General features: G+C 53.7%; 1 protein-coding gene across 4 annotated transcripts in view; it reads right to left on the reverse strand.

The window, feature by feature from the left end:
- Positions 1 to 2,368: 2,368 nt before the first annotated feature.
- Positions 2,369 to 19,659, reverse strand: part of PTK7 (protein tyrosine kinase 7 (inactive)) — a 37,418-nt gene continuing 20,127 nt past the window's right edge. For 3 of the 4 annotated variants that reach the window (XM_085054473.1, XM_085054475.1, XM_085054476.1), the window contains exons 2-20: positions 14,650 to 14,943; positions 13,988 to 14,090; positions 13,293 to 13,483; positions 12,514 to 12,661; positions 11,431 to 11,561; positions 10,916 to 11,182; positions 10,580 to 10,713; positions 10,054 to 10,189; positions 9,824 to 9,943; positions 9,529 to 9,678; positions 9,113 to 9,263; positions 8,642 to 8,769; positions 8,155 to 8,367; positions 4,936 to 5,091; positions 4,528 to 4,760; positions 3,896 to 3,976; positions 3,664 to 3,815; positions 3,411 to 3,589; positions 2,369 to 3,208 (exon numbers count right to left, since the gene is read on the reverse strand). In XM_085054473.1, coding sequence (XP_084910599.1) covers positions 3,048 to 3,208; positions 3,411 to 3,589; positions 3,664 to 3,815; positions 3,896 to 3,976; positions 4,528 to 4,760; positions 4,936 to 5,091; positions 8,155 to 8,367; positions 8,642 to 8,769; positions 9,113 to 9,263; positions 9,529 to 9,678; positions 9,824 to 9,943; positions 10,054 to 10,189; positions 10,580 to 10,713; positions 10,916 to 11,182; positions 11,431 to 11,561; positions 12,514 to 12,661; positions 13,293 to 13,483; positions 13,988 to 14,090; positions 14,650 to 14,943 — 3,128 coding nt within the window. In that variant the 3' untranslated portion in view covers positions 2,369 to 3,047. The remainder of the gene's footprint in view (positions 3,209 to 3,410; positions 3,590 to 3,663; positions 3,816 to 3,895; positions 3,977 to 4,527; positions 4,761 to 4,935; positions 5,092 to 8,154; positions 8,368 to 8,641; positions 8,770 to 9,112; positions 9,264 to 9,528; positions 9,679 to 9,823; positions 9,944 to 10,053; positions 10,190 to 10,579; positions 10,714 to 10,915; positions 11,183 to 11,430; positions 11,562 to 12,513; positions 12,662 to 13,292; positions 13,484 to 13,987; positions 14,091 to 14,649; positions 14,944 to 19,659) is intronic. The other variant, XM_085054474.1, reaches the window with a different exon arrangement.

Here is a 19,659-nt window from a genome sequence, read left to right on the forward strand (position 1 = left end):
GACAAAACATCAGAGACTACTGGAAATGCCTGGTTTGGAGGTCTTCATGCTTTAGAGAGTTGGTAGCTGGGACTAACACACATCTGCTTGCTGTTCTCTTACACTGTTCAGTAAATGTTCCATTTTGGCCACAGCTGCTGGCTCAGTAGGTGGACCTTTGCTCTGATGTTCATTCTGGCCCTGGATACCACACATTGTCTTCTCTAAGGTGTTCCTTCACTTTGGGCTGAGGCAATTGGATTCCATCTCTGTCAACTGCCCAACAGCCTCTCTCTCCTGCAGAGGCTCTGATTCCCTGTTCTACTCTATCACATTTAACTAGGACTGTATTTGCTCAGCTTGCTGTTTCCAAGTCCTTTCGCCAATATCCGCAAGGATACAGAACTTTTTCATGACATCACTCCCAAAAATACACAATCCCAACCCCCGTCATTCTGTATTTTTTGGGTCTGAAGTTAGTCCTAGCTTTGGTGACTCTCCATTTGGGTGCTTCCCTGTAGTCACCAGGTCTTGACTGCATGGCAAACAGGCAGTGGAGTCTCCAGGCTGTGTTGGGATAAAGCAGAGCACCCAGTTCTGATGCTGCTCACAGAACCAGCTCACTGCAGCCATGCTAGACCCTCCCAGTACATCAGACACCTGCATGCACAGAGCTGGCAGAACAAGGACATTACTCCCCAAATCCTTGGCATCTCTGGTCTCTAGCCATGGCATCACTGAAGTTCTGCTTGGCTAGGCCACAAGTGGCTTGGCTGCAGGGATCAACCCACAGAGTGCTGTGTTCCTGCCTAAAAGACAGCAAAGTCCATAGGAATGGAATGGATGGAAGAAGTGGAAAAAAGGATATCAAACAGCAAATGCACAGGACAGGCCACTTGCAAGTTGGGAGAACACATTGGCAGCAGTGCTACAACACTCACAGGCTTCAGAAGAGTTGCACTCACACTGGGAGGAACTGGGGGAGCAACAAGAGGGACATGGAGCTACAAGGAGAAGGCACATCCTGCTACCTCTGCTCCTAACAGCTCTTCCCAGCATGCACAGTCCCACCAGTCCCAGGCTGTGGCCAAACCCTTGGGTCATGGAGGCAGCGAGGGGTCAGGGTGGTGGTCACCTGCTGCCAAGCCCACTACGCCAAGGAATACCAGGTCAAGTGAACCAGACCTGGTTGTCCTCCTCTAGAGATGGGCCCAACATCCAGCCACTGCCACAGCTTAGCTTGCCAAGAGGCCTTGGCTTGGGGAGAGCTGTCCATAGCTCCCAGCTGCAAGACACAAGTGCTGGAAAAGGGAAAAACACTTTCACCAGTGGCAGAGCAACTGCCAGCAAACTTGCTTGCACCCAGTTCCCAAGCCTGGACCAAATCTGAGCTCAGAGCCAGCCAGCATATTTCAAGAAATGAGCACTTTCCCCCCTACAGCATCTCCACAGCTTCTTTGGGGGGCGGGAAGAGGATACTGGACATTTCTGGTCCATCCCTGATTAAAGCAGAGCCAACTACACTGAGTAGTTTAGGACTTACCAGGATTGAGTATCTCTGATGGTGATGATGGAGATGCCACAGCTTCTCTGGGACTCAGGCCTTTATTACCCTTGAGGGTAAGGATTTCCCCTAATACCCAATATGAATGTCCCTGGTGCAGCTTATGCCCATTGCCTGCAGTTCAGCCCCCAGCAGGCCTCCTGGAAAAGCTCAGACCTGTCTAACTCCCCAACACAGCTGTGCAGCCAATTCAAACTGGTCTGCAGCTTGGCCAAACCCAGTGCCCCACTCTGGCTCCAAGGGACAAGCCCATGCTGGCTTGGCTCACGTTCATGCTGTGGGGACTGGGGCTTCTTGCACATCATGTGCGCACCTTTCCTCTCCCAGAAGACTGCCAGGACCCTGACACTGTCCTGGGCCATTAGCACAGGGGAGAGGGCTGCAGACCACATGTGACACCATGACATCCCCCAGTATGGCCATCCAGGCCTGGCCCTGATAGCATCCTGCAAGAAGCAGCAGCTGAAATCTGTACAAACCACAGCCCAAAGAAGGCCACAGAGGTGGGTGCACAAACCCAGTTATTACCTCCGCTGGGGGGAACCCATCAACCATGAGTGGCACTTTTCTTGGAGTCTGAGAGGGACATTTCCTCTTGAGACAAGTCCCTCTTGGACAGCAACGCAAAGAGACAGTAAATGCCGAGGCAAAGCGCTCCCTCAGGGCACACAAAGCTGGGAAGAGCATCTCAGATTCACCTGAGAAGGGGGCAAAGGGGTTAAAGACAGCAGACAGATGCCAGAACAATGAGCCCCCAGCCCTTCCCAGGAGCCACGTGGAGGAAAACCGCTATCTGACAGCAGGATTTTACAAAGACAAAAAACACAAAAAAAAAAAGCGCCATCTTTATTGAGAGCAGCACATAAAAACCCAACAAAACCCAACCCTTCTTGGCTGCAGTACCCTCCACTCAAGCAAACAAACTAACCCACTCTAGGCTGCATTCCAGTAACAGAAATACTATGGTAGGGAGGAGTCAGCGCTCTGGAAGAGGGAGACAGGGGCTCTGCCCAGAGTCTTAAGTACAAAAAAAGGCACAGGGTAATTGGGAAAGGTAGTGAGCTCCTTCATATGCCAGGCACTTTGTGCTCCTGTTGGCTGGCCTGTCTCCATGGGGAAGGGGAAGGCAGGCATGCCTAGCACAGACGGACGGAGAGAGCGCCGGGCCAGGCCGGCAGAGATGGATGTGGCGAGCAGGGCTGCCCAAGCTCTCGCCGTGGGAGGGGGAGCTGCGCTCCATCCACACCAGCAGCCTAAGGGCACCGGGCTGAGCAGGCAGGGGGCAGGAGGCAGCAAGGGCTGTCTTTTGGGACCCACTGGGGAGGGGGGTGGGGCTGGGGTACACTGGCTTGTGCTTTGAGTCCAGCAGCTGCTGATGCCGAGCTGCTCGCTGGCGCATTGGGGTCGGGCTCAGCAAGGGGCTGCGGGAGTGCCGGGGGGTTCCCAGGCACACACAGACCCCTGTCCACCCCGCCACATCCTTCACCAGCAGGGGCTGGGGTGCTCAGGCTTTGCTGTCAGCTGGGCTGTCCCCAAGGGTGGTGGCGAGCTCGCTGAAGGAGGGTCGGTCCTTAGGGCTGGGAGCCCAGCAGCGCTGCATCAGCTTGGCCAGGCGGGAAGGGCAGCCCTCGGGCTGTGGGAGCTTCGTCTTTCCTGACTGCAGACCTGGCGTGGAAGAAAAGTGCAAAGGGCCATTGGGAAGGGGTGTGATCCTCTCTGCGGGGTGCAAGGAGGGCAGCACTTCAGGCTAGGATAGCCTCCCCAGCCAGAGCAGCACCGTGTCAAGAGTGGGCCTGTGTGGTCCCCTTTACCACACAAAAAGAAAGTAGGCTGCAATTCCAGGGACAGCACAAGGTACTCCACATACCTGCTAGCACCTCATCATCTGCCAGTGGAGTGTAGGGCATCTCCCCATGCGTGAAGACCTCCCACATGAGCACCCCAAAGGACCACACATCCGACTTAGTGGAGAACTCATCTTCCAGCACAGCCTCGGGTGGCATCCAGCGCAGTGGGATCCAGGCCTGGCGGAAATGGTAGTACTCGCTGCGGGCAGGACAGGCAGGTAATGAGACTGGTGCCACTCCATCCCCTCCCATTCCCCTGTCAGGCTCCCTGACCTGTTGTACACATCCTTGCTGAGGCTCAGGGATGAGACCTTGACCTGCCGCTGGGCGCTGACCAGGCAGTTCCTGGCTGCCAAGTCCCGGTGCACAAACCTGCCGTTGGAGAGGTGCTCCATGCCCAGGGCCACCTGTGTGCAGAGAGACACCTGACCCCAGAGAGATGTCAGCACTGGCTGCCCTCCTTCGGCTCCCCAGCCCCACAGCACTTCCAAAGCTGCACGGTCACCTTATGTTTGGTAGTGAGTGGCTGTGGCTTCAGAGACTCATCTTTGCTCTTCGAGATTCTCAGAAACTGCTTCAGGTCCCCCTGGGAGACAAAGAGCAATTCAGAGTCAGCACCTCTACATGCTGCCAAGTCTCATTGGTCCCTGCAGTGCCTGGATGTGGCAGACCCACAGATCCTCATCCACTGGACCATGGTTCCTGCCTGTCCTCCTGGTCCCTGCCTTGTAGGGCAAGCCAATATCTTGTTTCTGGGCCTCAGCTGGCTAACATCAGGGCAAGCAGGCCTGAAGTCTCCAGGTTTTTCATGCTGCGAATTGATTTCGCTCCTACCAACTCCAGACTCCTCATAGCCCTTAGCATTCACAGCCATTCTGCAGCATGGAGTCCTAGAACTTAGCTTACATAGCTGAGTCCAGGACATAAACCAGTAATCAGGAGGATGTAGAGGACAAAGTCACTGCCAGGAAACTCCCATTCCCCTTGAGACTCTTCCAGAGGCTGGGAATAAGCCCAGCCTGGTCTCCCTACACCTTGACTGCCCTGTGCTGCCAGCCTCTTGTCACGCTTGCAGGCCCCACGCCCACTGTTGTCACATCCCTGCTTTACTGCAGGTGCTGCTGGTAGGACCCTTACCAGGTCTACGTACTCCAGGACCATGTAGTGTGGCTCTGCCTCACGGCACAGCCCCAGCAGCCGCACCACGTTGGCATGGTTCAGCTTCCCAAACATCTCTGCCTCCCGCCTGAAGTCCAGCTGCAGCTGCTCATCCCTCGTCTGCAGGCTCTTCACCAGCACCAGCGCTTCACCCTCACCATCTTCTGCACCTTTGGCTTTGGCCAGGAACACTTCACCAAACTCCCCCCTGCCTGGAAGTGTAGAGGAGCACAAGGGAAGGTGGCATGCATTAGGACAGCACATGTGCTTGACAGTCCAGTGGCTGCAGGGCCCTCTGCACCCCAGCACATCCTGTTTTCTGGCTAGGACCTTTCAGCCACAGGTTTCCTGCTGGAATGGGGTCAAGGCCAGGGTGGCCCAGCATACCCAGGGTTGTGATTGTCTGCAGGTTGGAACGCGGAAAGTGCATCTTGTCGGTAGCGCTGTGGCGCTTGCTGGCCCCAGAGCTGCTGCCCAGGTTGGTCAAGGCCACTTCTTCCTGAATCTCAGCTGTCATCTGCCCGTTTTGCAGCAAAGCACCACCTGCGAGGGAAGCACAAATAGCCTCAGCATCCTGCCACACCACACAATGGAAGTTACGCTGGTGCTCTGACACTCCAAGCACTCCAGCTTGATGTCCAGTCCCAGGCAGCAGAGTAGCCTGGCCTCTGCTTTTGCCCCACCTCTGGCAGCCCTGCAGCCACCCTTGAAATCAGATGCTGAGCAATGGCTTTGGTCCCAGAGCCAGCCAGTCCCATCTGGCCTTGTCCATCCCCTGCCACTCAGTCATCAAAGCAGAGGCTACATTCAAACTACCATTGACAAAACTCCGCAGGACAGCAGCAGGATATGGGATGGGTGAGGCAGAGATGGAGCAGAGTGGACACTGCTCATTATAACCACAGTCTTTCTTTGCCCAAGAGCCTCTCAAGTCTATCTGGCATCAGCTGCTGCAGTCTGATGTCCCTGCTCCTTACTCACTTCCCAGCAAGCCAGCAATACTTATGTCCTTGAAAATATTCAACCTGTAAGACCAGACCAGCCTGGATTTTAACTGGCTGGGCTAAAGCAGTGCTAGGAAGTGCTGTCCTTGCAATCAACCCCAGCAAGCTTTCTGCACAGGAACTTCACTAGAAATTTCCCTAGCACAAACAGAAGCCAGAGAACTGGACAAAACATGATAGCCTTGAGAAAGGAGAGAAGCCTGTGTTTTACAGGCAGCTCGTAGGGGAATGACTGCATAGAAAGCAAACCTTGATTGTAAATTCATTTACTGCTTGGATAAAACCTGGTTACTAGGAAGTGGTACTTTCCATAAGATGAAGGCAGGAGTTGGAATTTAAAGCAGGTCACAACCCTGAGCTAAGGTTGGTCACACACCTGCACCATCACTCTGTACTACTGTGCATACTCCATTTCAGCTGCTCCTGGAACAAGCATCAGGCAAAGAGCCATGCAAAAGGAAATCATAAAATTAAGACTTAACCCAACATGAGGCAACTCCAAAAGAAATCCCACTGCCTGTAGTTTCCACCACAGATTACTGTATTGCAGTGTACCTACATGCCTGCTTACAATGCACATGTGCAAGACAGGTACCAGCATATCTGAGCAGGTCTGGCTACCATGACAGGGACCATGGCTTTGTCACAGGTAGGACTAGAGCTGGGAACACTGAGATATGCTGACTTAAGAGCCGTGGCTACTGACAGCTGTCTGCCCTCATACAGCCGAGTAAGGTTTGCAGAAGACAAAAGCGAAAAAACATCACTTATCCTATAAATCAAAGCTGGATGCTCCTCACACTCTCCCTGATTTTACACTCATTATCAGCAGGACTGTTTGACCCTGTGCTGTCTGCACTCATGACTAATCGTGTCTCAAGACTACAAGCTTGAAGCCAAGAGGATAACACAAGACAACCACTGCAACTGTGCCAAAAAAATCCTGAAGGCTGCAGAGTGAGTGTGCTGCCACTGAGAGACAGCACCAGCAGGCAGCAACAAGAGACACTTTTGAGAACAGACATTCCCATGTTTCACAGAACTCGGACAAGGCAGCTGGTCACAAAGGCACAGGAAGCTTCATTGATGTAGTGAGCAGTCCAAAGGGGAAGCAAGTGTAAAGAGGCTGCCTGCTTTGCTCACCTGCCTGTAACACCTGAGCATCTCCTGGAGAAAGAGATAAAGCCATGCTGCCCTGGAGACACTAGCACAGAAATCAGCCACCACAGCCATGAGCTTCCCTAAACGCTATGTCTGTATTCCAAAAAAAAACCCAAAACAAACCAAGCAGGACAGTCAGACAGGGATACTGAGAGCAAGCACTTGTTAAAGAGGATGTGACACACCAAGGACATGACCTTGGAAGGTAGCTGAATGGTTTGGTTAGGAGTGCACTGATCCATAGGAAATCCATAGGAAAGATCCACTGCAAGTCCATGGAGAGCAGTGTGGATTCTGAGTGCGCTGAAAAAGTCAGCTGGTGGTCAGCCAGACAGTACTTGTAGGTACTGAGGCAGGTGCTGAGATTCTTTGGGTCACCCAGCTAACAAGGGACCACATCAAAAGGAGGTAGAGCCAGATCTTTGAAGACCATGGTGAATGGAATGACTCCACTAGAGCTGACAGCAAACACAAACCACTTCCCCAGAGAGGCTATAGAAGTACCAAAAAGGAGTGTAGACATCTGGGCAGCTCAGTCTGCTTCTAAGAGTGAAGATGCACCTGGCAGCTAAACTGGTTCCAGATGAAGGGAGTAAGAAGAGGAAAACTCTAGCAGAAGAAAAATATAATAAAGACAGGCCAAGATAAAAATCTGACATCACCTCAGAAAAGATGAAAAGAAATTCTTTTCCAGAAAAAAGATGCTGGCCAGAGCCTGCTGGCAGAGGTGAATTGCCCACAGAAAGAGCTCACAGGGGTGACAGATGCAGGGCACAAAGATACACAGATGTTCCTGCATCCCTGCTCCTAGGAGGTTCCCCACAGCCAGACTTCTCTTCTGGAGATTTGGCTCTGTTCAAAGTGCCAATGCAAGGGGAAAACCAGGAGGCAAACCCAGCAGTTGTGTTTTACCAGGCCCTCACACCAACTCACACATGATTAGGACATGGCTGTGTGCTGGAGAACTGGGAGAGAGAACATCTGCATTTTTGGGGAGATCCAGGGAATTAGGAACAGCAAACTCAACTGCATCCCACCACTTACAAGTCCTCATTGGAGATAACAGAGTGGGTTCAGTGAAACATCTCTCCAGCACCAGGAGCTTCTGAACTGTGATTTGAAGGGGCCAGGAGAGCACTACTATTCCATTACATTGCAATAGGGGTCCTTCCTCCCCTGGTACATGTGATGCCATGTGCAGGCACTGGGATGCAGGAGTGACACATGACTCAGCGGACAGAGATGCCACAATGTGAAACTAGGATTCAGGTTTCACACTAACTTGCCTATTTCTCACCTGGCAGCAGGTCTCTGCCACCAGCCAAAAACAAGAGCAAGAGACCATGGGTTAGGAGTCCCATTCCCTGGGAGCTCCCTGCCCCTCAGCCCCTCCAGCACAGGGATAGGGGACCAGCAGTGAAGCCCCAAGCCTCAGGCGTACCGGCCTCACCGTTCAGACATTCCATTTCAGGCTCCTCGCCCTCTGGGTGCTTCTTCAGCCTCTTGGCTTTTCTCCGCTTCTTGCAGTAGAACATCAGCCCCAGCACGATGATAATGTAGGCAACAGCTGCCCCCACTGACAGCCCAATGGTCTGGATCATCTTGTAGGGTGTGTGGCTGCCAGGTCCCTCATCCTCTTCTGCTGCTGGCTTGTCTGTGGGACAGAGAGCATCCAACACACGGGGGTGTGGAGGGATTTCCCAAATCCTGCTCAGGAACCTGCTGGAGGGGTGTGAAAAGCCCCAACCCCCACCCACTTTTGTGGCCACCTCCTCACCCAGCCACAGCACGCTGGGCACATCCCACAGCACACTGTGCTGCTTTCCAGTGGGTATGCTGCTGTGACCACCTGGCAGGTACAACTAGGGCCAGGAGCAGGGCCCAGAATTACCAGGGATTCCAGGAAGTCACGTCCTGGCTCTCCTTACCTACAACATATAGGAAGGCCTCACGGTGCTTGATATTGCAGCTGTTGCCAGCAATACAGGTGTATTTTCCAGAGTCCTCAGTGGTGACGTCGTAAATCACCAAGGAGCCATTGGGCATGATCTGAATCCTGCCAATCACACAGAGCTCTTTGCAAACATCAGAGGGCAGAGGCAAGCTTGGGGTACCTGCAGCCCCACTTCCCCAGGATGCCTCAGTCCCATGTCCCCACTGCCACCGGCTTCCATCTCCCCAGGATGCCTCAGCCCCATGTTCCCACTGCCATCAGCTGCCATCTCAAGCTGTGGCAGGAAGGGTAACCCTGGGGCCAGGAGAGTCCAGGTCGTGGCACGTGGAGTCAATTATGTGCCCAAGCTGGGAACCCAGGATTGCAGCATTTGCACCCTCATACCAGGCAGGCATGGGGAACATCCTGCTGTGCTACATTTCAGTTTGGAATGGAGGCTCTGTACCTGGGCAGGAGCTTGCCGGGATCCAAAATTTTGTCCTTCCCTTTCCACTGGATATGTGGTACGGGGTCCCCCTCTGCCTGGCACTGGAACATGGCTGTGTGGCCCTGGTACACCGTTGTGGGCTCTGGCTCTAGCTTGAAGGTGACGTAAACTGAAGGCAGAGAGGCCAACATGAACACTGTCAGGTCCTGGGAATGGTGCTGAGCTCCCCCAAGGGAGCACGACCAGCACTGGCACAGTGGCACACACCCTCTTGGGCTGTATGCAAAGCACTGACAAACCAGACACTCGAGTGCCATGGCTCAGGGTCAGGCCAGACACTGCTTTCTCTGCAGGGCATGCCAGGTGCCACCCAGGCAAAGCCAGTGCAGGGCCAGCACAGCAGAAAATGGCCCTGCCTGCCACAGAGCCCTCACCTGCTACCACGAGCTGCACGGTGGCGCGGATCTCGCCCTGCGGCCTGTTGGAGGCGATGCACGTGTAGTTCCCCGAGTCGCTCCTGCTCACCTTGTGGAAGGACAGGATCCCAGCATTGTGGCTGACGTGGGATGGCAGGCTGCTCCCATCTGCAGGATGTAAAGAGAAGGATGCAGCAGTCATGCAGGAAGCACTGGGCCACACTGCTGCTTTACCCACGCTGGAGGTGGGACAATGCAAAGTTCCCATGGTCCCAAGTCAGATACAGAGGTATCACAAGCAAATCCCCCTGACCTGTCTTAGTCCACTGGATGGTGGGTTTTTCCCGGCCCGTGGCTGAGCAGGACACTGTCACCTCCTTATCAAACTCCATGCATTGCAGTGGCTGAGGTGGTGGGGTGAACTTCAGCTTCTCTGCAACAAACAGAGGTGACATTTAGGCTCTCCCCAGCCACGGGAGACCCTGGAGCTGGAGGTATCACACCTGCAGCCACAAGGGAAGGGCTGAGGTGCTGTCAGCATACCCAGCACGTGCACCCGTGCATATCCCTCAATGCTGCCTGCTGGGGTGCTGCTCACACACTTGTACATGGTCCCATCGTACACCTCCACGTTGTTGATGCGCAGCGTCCCGTTCTCCGAGATCTCAAACCGGGAGTCCTGCCCAGAGGGAGGGAAGGAGCGGGGCAGAAATGACACTGTCACCAGCCCTGGGATCAGCCCTCATTGTGGCACTGCTGACACTCCACATGCCACACCATGCTTTAGATAAACACATCCCTGCTCAGACCCACGTGGAGAACTGAGACAAGCTGAGGGGACCCTTCTCTTGCCCCTGCCCCGAAAGCACAAGACTGACTGCCAGCCAAGTGGCAGGAGACAGTCAACTGTGCACCCATACATCAGTAGCATGGAGATAGTGCCAGGAATATGGGCAAAGTGGGGGTGACAGGGATGCTGGGCCTAGGAACAAGGTGAGAAACAGCAGGAGCAGAGCAGGTGCCCAGCAGAAGTGCCCAAGAGGGGCAGGGGCTTTCCCTGTTGCCTCACCTCAGAAATGGAGACACCATTGCGGTACCAGGTGACAGTGGGCTTCAGGGAGGCCTTGCTGAGGCAGTGCAGGTATCCTGGCTTGCTCTCCTCCAGCTGGCTGTCCTTGGGCATCTCCACCCATTTGGGAACCGCTGGGCACGAAAGCAAGGGGTTACACAGGGTCACTCACCACCCCTCTGGCCAGCACCAGTGCAGAACACACACAGGTAGGGTGCAGCCAGCCATGAGAGGTGCCTCTCTGTATCAGTGAGATGATAAGCCATGCTGCCCAGCTCACCCTAACCCCCTATCCAGCCCCTCTTCTGCCCCCACCCTTTTCAGAAAGTTGCCTACTAGCCACAGTGATGCTCAGCTCCTGTTTCTTCTCTCCAGCCTTGTTGGCAGCATGGCACGTGTAGATCCCTGCATCCATCTCAGTGATACTGGTGAAAATGAGCTGCTCTCCCTCTTGGTACACCCTGCCAGCAGTGGGAACTCGCTCCTGGTTTCTCTCCCACCAGACCTGGGGTGGGGGTATGCCTTGTGGGGCAGGGCAGGACACACGATGCCCCTGATTTGCTGTCAACACCTTCGGGGAGAAGGGTGCCATGTCTTCGATCTCTGAGAGGAGCAAAACACAACAAGACTCAAACAGCAGGAACATGTAAGCCAACCTACCAGCATCACCATTCACACGGGAGGCACCATTTAAAGGAGAGAGCACACAAACTGTGTTTGCTCCCATCATCCAGCCAGCAAGGATGAACTATTTCATGCATTGACCCACTGCTGTATCATCACATAGCTCCACAGTGACACAGCAACTCTGGGACCCACTGCCCACCCTGGCACCAGCCCCAGGAGCTCACCTGCCAGCCGCAGAGTTGCCTTCAGCACAAGAGGTTTCCCCCTCTGCCCACGGCCAACGCACTTATAGATGCCGGTGCTGCGAGCCTTCACCTGGGTGATCAGCAGGGAGCCATTGGCAAACACGGTGGTCCTGGGCACGTGGGGAGAGGAAGGGCTTAGTGGGCATCTCTGCAGAACATGGGCCAGAGCTACAGCACTGAAATGTCCTGCATGAGCTCATGAAACCAAGAGGGTGCCGAGCCAAAGCTTCCCAGCACACATAAACAAGGAGGTGGTGGGACACATTCTTTATGGAGGAAATGAGCTCATTGAAATCTTTTTCTTGGTGAAGAGCTGGCTCTCACCAAAAAAATGCATCACCAAGCATGAGCCAGTTGTGAGAGCACACAGAGCCAGAAGAAGGGGCAGGGGACACAAGGTGGCGCCCGGGGGCTGCCAGGCAGAGGACAGCCAGCATCCAGATGGCTCTGCTTGCCTTCCAGAGTCTGGTGGAGACACACCCCAGCTCCATGATCAGTCTCTGCGCTGCAGATTGCCCCACACTTAGGCTGTCTGGGGCTCACAAACGCTCCTGGCAATGGGGATCACCACACACTTGTATGTGGAAGTGCAAGAGAGCCATGGGGCAAGTGATTGCTGTGCAGATGCTGAGGTGCTGAGGGCTGGGAGGCCTTCCCAAGTCTGGGGATCATATGTTGGCATCTGGTACTGGGACACATCCCTGACTGTGAATTGCCCCAAGTGGGTGTCTGGACCTTGAGCTTCCTTGGCTCCACAGAATTACCACATCTTGGGCTGAGAGACATCCCTAACTGTAGGGCTATCATGCATGGGCATCTAGAACTGACACCCCAGAGACTTGTGTGAGGACAAAATGCTTCCTGAGTCCTATTCTGATAAATGCCATGCACAAGGACCAAGTCCCTGCTAAACCCAAGCCAGCCCAGCTGACAAACCAATCCCTGTGGCCACTCCGATGTTGCATGCTTGCCCTCATGCACAGACAGGGCTTGACCTCTCGCTTCTGGAACACAGTGCCCCTCTCCTCCCAGCCCTGCCCACATCACTGGGGTCCCTATTACTTGGATCTGTTGGTGATGGGGTTGTCTTCAAAGAGCCATTCCTGTGTGGGAGGGGGCACAGCTGCAAACTGGCAGTCAAACATGGCCTCTTCATTCTTGGTCACGATGAGGTCCTTTGGGAAGATCACTGCCTGAGGAAAGCTCTCATCTGCAATGGCAGAGACCACAGGAGGGTGAGAGGAACAGCAGGGCCTGTGGTGTTCCCATTCCAGTGCTCTGGGGAAAGCTCAAAGAAGAGCTGGGTGCACCCTGCGAGCCCAAAGGAGGCAGATGTGCCAGCACAGCTGGAGTTACAGACTCAGAACCCAGGACTGCATGTGGGAGCTGCTCTGGGGAAAACACCTTCGGCTTCCATCAAGGCCCTGAGCACCCTGGTTCCTAGCACACAGATCAATGCTGTCACTGGACTGCAGATTTCCTTGTCCAATTCCAAATACCTCTCTAAGGCCAACAATTCCTGCCCTCCTTGGGCCTTGCCTCCAAAGGCCAACAGGGCATCTACCCACATGGCAATGATATCAGCAAAACCAGCAGCACCTATAGCCTGTAGAGTCCAAACCTGATGCTCCATTATGAGAGAAAACAGCACAAACCTGTTCCAGAAAAACACAGGGGCAAATGAACACCCGCAGACAGGGCTGGGTTGTAACCTGGCCAGGATTTGTTAGGTCTGTCTCTGCACTGAGGAAAGTCACACTAGCCTGACACTTCCCCTGCAGCCTGGCTGCTGTCCTGCAGCAGAGGGGAGGCTGTGAGCAGGGTGGAGAAACACAACTCACCGATGACATTGAGCGTGAAGTTGTCCTGGCTGCAGACGAAGCCGACGGCGCTGCGGGCGCAGCAGTAGTAGAGCCCATTGTCATCGGGGCTGGCGCTCTGCAGGGTCAGCGTGCGCTCCTTGTTGCTGACAGAGTAGGTGCTGCGGCCGTCCGGCAGGGGACTGCCATCCCGAAACCACTGCCACACGGGGCTGCAAGACAGGGGCAAGCAGGTGACCTGGGGCATGGAACCGTCAGGGCTCCCCAGAGAGCAGGTGTGCAGAGGAGACAGCCCAGAGATGGCCCATTTCCCTGGCTCTCCGTCCCCGCTGCTGGCCCCGACACAGACACGAAGCCATGAGACATGCAGCCAAGTGGACGGGACACGACTGGAAAGCGACGGAGAGTGACTGCAGCACACCAAGCAGCTCAGCAACTGGACTGTGACAGCCCATCCTTACTGTGCTCCTCGCTACGCGGCTCTGGGGAAGCCGTTTGCCTTCTCCCACGGTGCTCAGCCACAGGCTCAATCCTGCCTTTCGCCTTCCCTGACTCTACTGAGTTCTTGCGGGAGAGAGGAGGGGAGGTGGGGGAGGAGGAGAAAGAAAAAGGTGGCGGGGGAGAGGGAGGGGGATAGAGAGAGAGAGAGAGAAAGACCACACAGCCAAGGTGCAGGGGCCCCTGGCAGGGTCCACTCCTCAGGAGGCAACCCTTACCGTGGGTGGCCATCGATGAGACACCGCAGCACCACTGTGGAAGAGGGCTGGATCTCAGCAACGCTGTCCGGCTGCTTCAGCATCACACTGCCTGTCTCAATCCCTGTGGGATCAAAGAATACCAACACAGCTGGCTCTCCAAACCTACAGAGCCCGGGTGGTGGTTATTGGTGGCTCACTGATAACCAGAGCAGGCAGCAAGGGCACAAGTGTGCTCAGAGACACATATGCTCTCAAGCCAGCATGGAGTAAAGAGACACCCACACTGCAAAGGTCCCACTTTGCCCTCTGCAGCTGTTCTCTGAGGGATAAGGTGAGTCCTGAAAGGACCTGCAGTGCTCAGGACCCACTTGCTGCAGTAACATGCCCATTTCACATGCACAAATGGGAAAGGCAGCAGGAGAAAGCATCTCTGACAGCCTTGGGGACACCAGAAGACACAAGAGGTCTGTCTACAGGACATGATGGACATGGTAGCTGGAGAGGAATCCTACTTGAGCAGCCCAGGAAGTCTGATCCCGCTCTGACCCACACAATCACCAGCAGACAACCTGGAAAAACTGTTTCCAGCCTTGGGCTCTCTCAAGAGAATGCTACTCCCTGTGTGCAGCGAGCAGCACCAGGCTGCAGCGTGTGCCCTGCTGCCATCACCCCACACTCACACTTGATGTTGAAAGACGCGTTGGCTGAGCGTGCCTCCTCCCCAGTGAGCACATTCCTGGCCAGGCACTGGAAGACCCCGGCATCCCGGTGCCGATCCACAGCAGCAAACTGGAGGTTGCTGCCTTCCTTGAAGCGCTGCTCCGTGTCCTGGACGGGAAGCCCGTCGTGCAGCCACTCGAACTCCACGTCCGCTGGCTCCTTCACCTCACAGCGGAGGATGGCGCTGCGGCCGTGCAGGGCATCCTGGGAATAGGGCTCTTTGGTGAAAAGGATGCTTGCCTGAGTCCCCACGGCTGCAAGACAGAAAAGGGAGGGCATGGTTAGAGCGAGGGAAGGAGGACAGTGCATCAGGTAAGCACGTGTGGTTTTCAAGGGTCTCCAGACTGTCAAAGCCATGGCAGGGAGAAACATACCCCAAAGCACATGTGTCAAAACTAATCCAGAGATTCAAGAGATCTATGCTCAGATGCCAGCACAGCTGCTTTAAGACTGTCTCCAGCAATCACTGGAACAGGGGTGCCTGAGCTTGCCACAGCCAAGGAGAGCCCTCTGCTCCAGGGCCAGGGGCATTAAGGTGAAACTCCCATTACCATCACACTTCCAGCCTGAACAGAGAGGAGTCTTGCAGTGTATAAGCCAGGAAATCAGTCACCAAAACACAGGCGAGCAAGCAGCTTCCTGAGGAGTTCAGATGTTTCTTTGAGTGCTTCTTGTACTGTTTTTTGGGATGCATCCTAAGTTTCAGCCTTGCATCAAGACTGCCCCTGATCAGAAATACCCATAGACTGTTTCTAGGTTTTCCTCAAAGTCCCTCTCCATGGGACTACATCTCTGTCTCACCTCCACATCCCCAGAAATTACCCAGAAAAACACTGGTCTGGAACAAGGATTGTCTATGGGAATAAACACAGCAGCTGCTGGAACACAGCACAAGAGGATGCAACAGGGACACCACAAACTTGTGCTGGTGACTCAGCCCACTCGCAAGTAGAAGCAGAAACAACAAATTGCAATACTTGTTCTCAGGGTCTGGTAGAGGCCTGAAAGGCTGGAAGCATCTCTCTACAGCGATGGAAACCCCAAGGAGCCCTCCATGACACTTTAATGCCCACCCAAGAGCTTAGAGTCCTGAGGACAGAGCAGCCAGTGCATCCCTAGGCACGCCTGGCATGGCTGCTGAGGAACCATGCTTGCACATTCCCAAATCTGGCTGCTGCCTGCACACAGCCAGCCATGCAGGCACTCTGCTCCTGTTACCAGCTGGAAAAGCAAGGAAAGCAGACAAAGGACAATTCAGCTCATGACCATGGCTCTTGGACTCTCTTCCCAGCACCATGCTCTAAAGGGAAGCGAGCCAAACCAGGCAGATTTTGAGCATCTTAGGATGCAGATGAACAAGAACGTGGTCACAACAGTGTGTTCCCACCACTGCAAGAGAAATAGCTTCAGAAAGTGGTTGCCTGGACAAGTTACATTAACAGGATTCAAATCCAGCTGAAAGGCAGTTCCTCTTTGGACACCCAGCCACATCTTCCTACCTGGTGTTTGTATAAAAGTCTGGTAAAGGGATACAATTTGACAACACATCTCAGTCAGCCAGAGCTAGGGGTAAGGAATCCTTCTCCAAAAGAGATGTTTTGAGTATCATTAAATTCCAGAAAGCCACAAGAGCCCTTCCCATGCTGGAAAGCCTTTGGAGCCTGCTACACAATGTAGGGGCCAAGTAGATGCTGCTCATGGGCATCCCAGTGTCAGCCACATATTTCCTGCAGGGCTGGTCTGAGCTACCCCACTCACAGCAATAGCAAGACAAGAGACACTCATACAGGATGAGGCTCCAGTTCCCCAGCTCCAAACACATCAGCCAGGAGCAGGGGCACCTCAGCCTGTATCTGCTAAAGCCTCTTCCCCATGGTCCAGACAGAGAGAGCAACAAAGTCCTCCCACTGTGAAAACCACAGAAGCCTCTTCCCAAAGACATTGGGACAGACCCAACTGTAGTCCAGGTCTTTCCTGCCTGCAGCCTTTGCAAGGTGTGACGGCGGGTACAATTCTAATTTTCAGTCACCCCAAAAAAAGCCATTGGGAAGGAGGCAGCAAGGAGTTGGGAGGTCACAGGAACAAAACAACAGCATTCCACAGGGTCTAGGATGTGGATGTCACTGCAGCCTGGCTTTCTACCTTCAGCATCCATTTGAGCCACTGACTTTGGTAAGCAGGCAACATCCAGTGAGCATTGCCCTCAGCCAGGTGAAGTCCCACAGCTCTTGGGTTGACATCACTTGTCAACTGCACTCACAGAACTTAAGGTCACCAGGAGTAGTCACAGACCGACCCCTGTGGCCTGGGTGACAGAGCTGCTGATGGTGACCAAAGTCCTGTTTCCTGGGTCTCATACTGAGCCAAGTCCCATCAACAAGCTGTGCTCCAAGGGTCAGCACGTCCAGTGAAGTTTCCATGGCCAGCTGCCACGCACCTCCCTAAGGGTAGGAACTATCCATCAGCCTGTGACAGCTGTCTCATGAACGCAAGACGAACACATGCCTCAAGGTGATACAACGTGCAGGAACATGTGTCACATCAGAGCTATCTCATTGAGAGCACTCAGCAGGGCAGGAACCACCCAGCCTCACTCAAATACAGCCATGTGCTCAATAGCCTAAAAGCTCCAGAGCATCAGAGCTGAGCTCACGCCAGAACAGGCTGCTGGGTGAGACAGGCAGGAAGAAAGGGGAACAGAACAGCCAAATCCACTCAGGTTTGAACCTACAGGAGCCAGGTCTGTTATTTTCCACAGACATGCCTCAGGACACCAGGCATATGTCCATCAAGCCATACCTGTATGGTACAAAGCACGTGCCAGGTAGCAGGCTGCATAAAGAAAGCTCATGAAGCAGATGGATTTGCTCTGCTCTTGGGGTATCAGCCTACTGGTCATGCTAGTGTTGAGTTTGTGATGAGGCACCTCTCTCTGAAGGTGTAGGCCATCAGAGTATTAAGATATTACATTTTAAATGACATGCACTTCTAGCATTAAATCATTGGCATTACTGATATAACACTGAAGAGCAGCAGAGCTGCTCTCACCCTGTCACTGACAGCACAACTGCACTTTACTCAGCACTGATCATCTGAGAGCTTTAGCTGCCTCATCACATGCATCCTGCTGCTTCAGCATTCCCCATGTCCAGGCAGAAGGACATGGCTCTGTGGACAGAGGACATGATGAAGGCTTGGCACAAGTCCCACATGGGAAGCAAGGATGTTACCAGGTGTTAGGAAATGCCAGGGTGCAGCTCCCTGGTGAAACAAGACAAACTATTTATGTTGTTGTTTTCCATGCTGGGGAAATGGACACAACCCTTTCAGCTCAAGCAAGATCCCTGTGATGAACATCTCGTGAGCACAGGTGTCAAGGCAAGCTCAGATAAATAAGTGTTAAAGTGCAGCCAGAGCCATAAACTTGTGTTTTGTTCTGACAGTAACACCCAAGGTGCCACTGATGAACTGGCTACACATGCTGGAAACCATTGTCCCAGCCATGTATCAGATTTGGGCTGCAAGGAAAGACCAGTAGCAGCTAGATGTGGTCCAGACAGTTTTGGGGTGGAAGACATCAGAAGCCCAGAGCTGGACACAGCTTTTCACAGTTCTGCAATCCAGAGCACCAGGACCCAGTGTTCGGAGATGGAAAGTGCTGCATTTGCCTGTAACAGCTGTACAGCCCTGGTTCAGGAAAAGGCTGCAGTCAGCAGGGCTCATGCATCCCCCCTCTACCTCTTGGGCTTTTGGGGCAGAGGCTCAAGGAAGCTGTCTAAGCAGGGGGCTACTATGTGGGATGCTATTATGCCAGAGTTTGGTTAAAACCTGCATAAAGCCAACAATCTCCGCATGTGCTGAATTAAGAAGAAAATGACTCTGTTTGTTCCACTCACCAGCTGGAGGACCTCCCAGCTCTCCTGTGTGGCAGAGCCACGGCCATGTGTGGCTCAGCCACCGGAGGCTGCTCCAGATGAGAGAGCAAAGGCAGCCCCAGCTCAGACTGGACACCTTCCCAACAGCATGCTTCTGCTGTGGTTTCATGAGCTCATCTGGGCTGGGACACATTGCTGGGAGCTGCTGACGAAGCAAAATGACTCTTTTCCCTTAGTGAGAGTCACCCCAAAAACTATCCAGCAACACCACATCAGCATCAGACAGTGCAGAACTGTCCCCTAACAGAGCTGGGCCAGCCACAGTCCTGCAAAGCCCATACCAACATGGAGCAGTCCCAAATGTGTGTGCTGGCAAACATCCGGCCTCTGCATATGCATGGAACACAAGCCACCCCCGGCTGGGAGAAAAAGAAACCCTCCACACATGTTTCTGGCCTAAAACCATCTCAACTGTGGCTACAGAAAGCTTTTCAGGAAAGCTTCAGCCAGATTAGATAAACATGTCTGAAATGCAGCACAATTGAAAACACCCAGTGGTGTGCTACCCAAAGGATACCTAATTGAAATACAAAAGCCTCCTGTTGAGGTAATAGATAAAGGTTAAATGAACTGTGTAGGGAAGTTGAACTAGTACCTGCAGGTCCTCTGGATATCATTCCCACACACCACAAAGCAAATCATCTGCAGGGAGGGGCTGTGCACTAGTAGGATGCACAAGGATGGAGAGAAGAGCAGGCTCAGGTCACATTCTGGCTCTGAGATCATCCTTACAGCAAAGATCTGAGTGCAGGAGCATGGCATCCTTCAGGCAGTGGTACCCCTGCTCAAAACTCATATCATTTATTTAAGGAGGTAAATAGCAGCTTCCCAGGAAAAACAGTGACACCATGTGCATTACCAGTCCTAATTTCCAACAAGTGCATCTCAATTCACCTTTTTGTCTTTGGCTGTCCCCAGGACTCAGCCACTGTCAGACTCCAGCCTGAGCACATGCAGAGCATTGCAGGGTGACAAACAAAATGAACAAAGCCATATCCAGGACAGACTTGTCAGCAACCCTATGAAGTCAGTCAC

The sequence above is a fragment of the Lichenostomus cassidix genome, chromosome 3, assembly GCF_008360975.1.
Source record: "Lichenostomus cassidix isolate B80296 chromosome 3, HeHo_3.0, whole genome shotgun sequence".
Taxonomy (NCBI): domain Eukaryota; kingdom Metazoa; phylum Chordata; class Aves; order Passeriformes; family Meliphagidae; genus Lichenostomus; species Lichenostomus cassidix.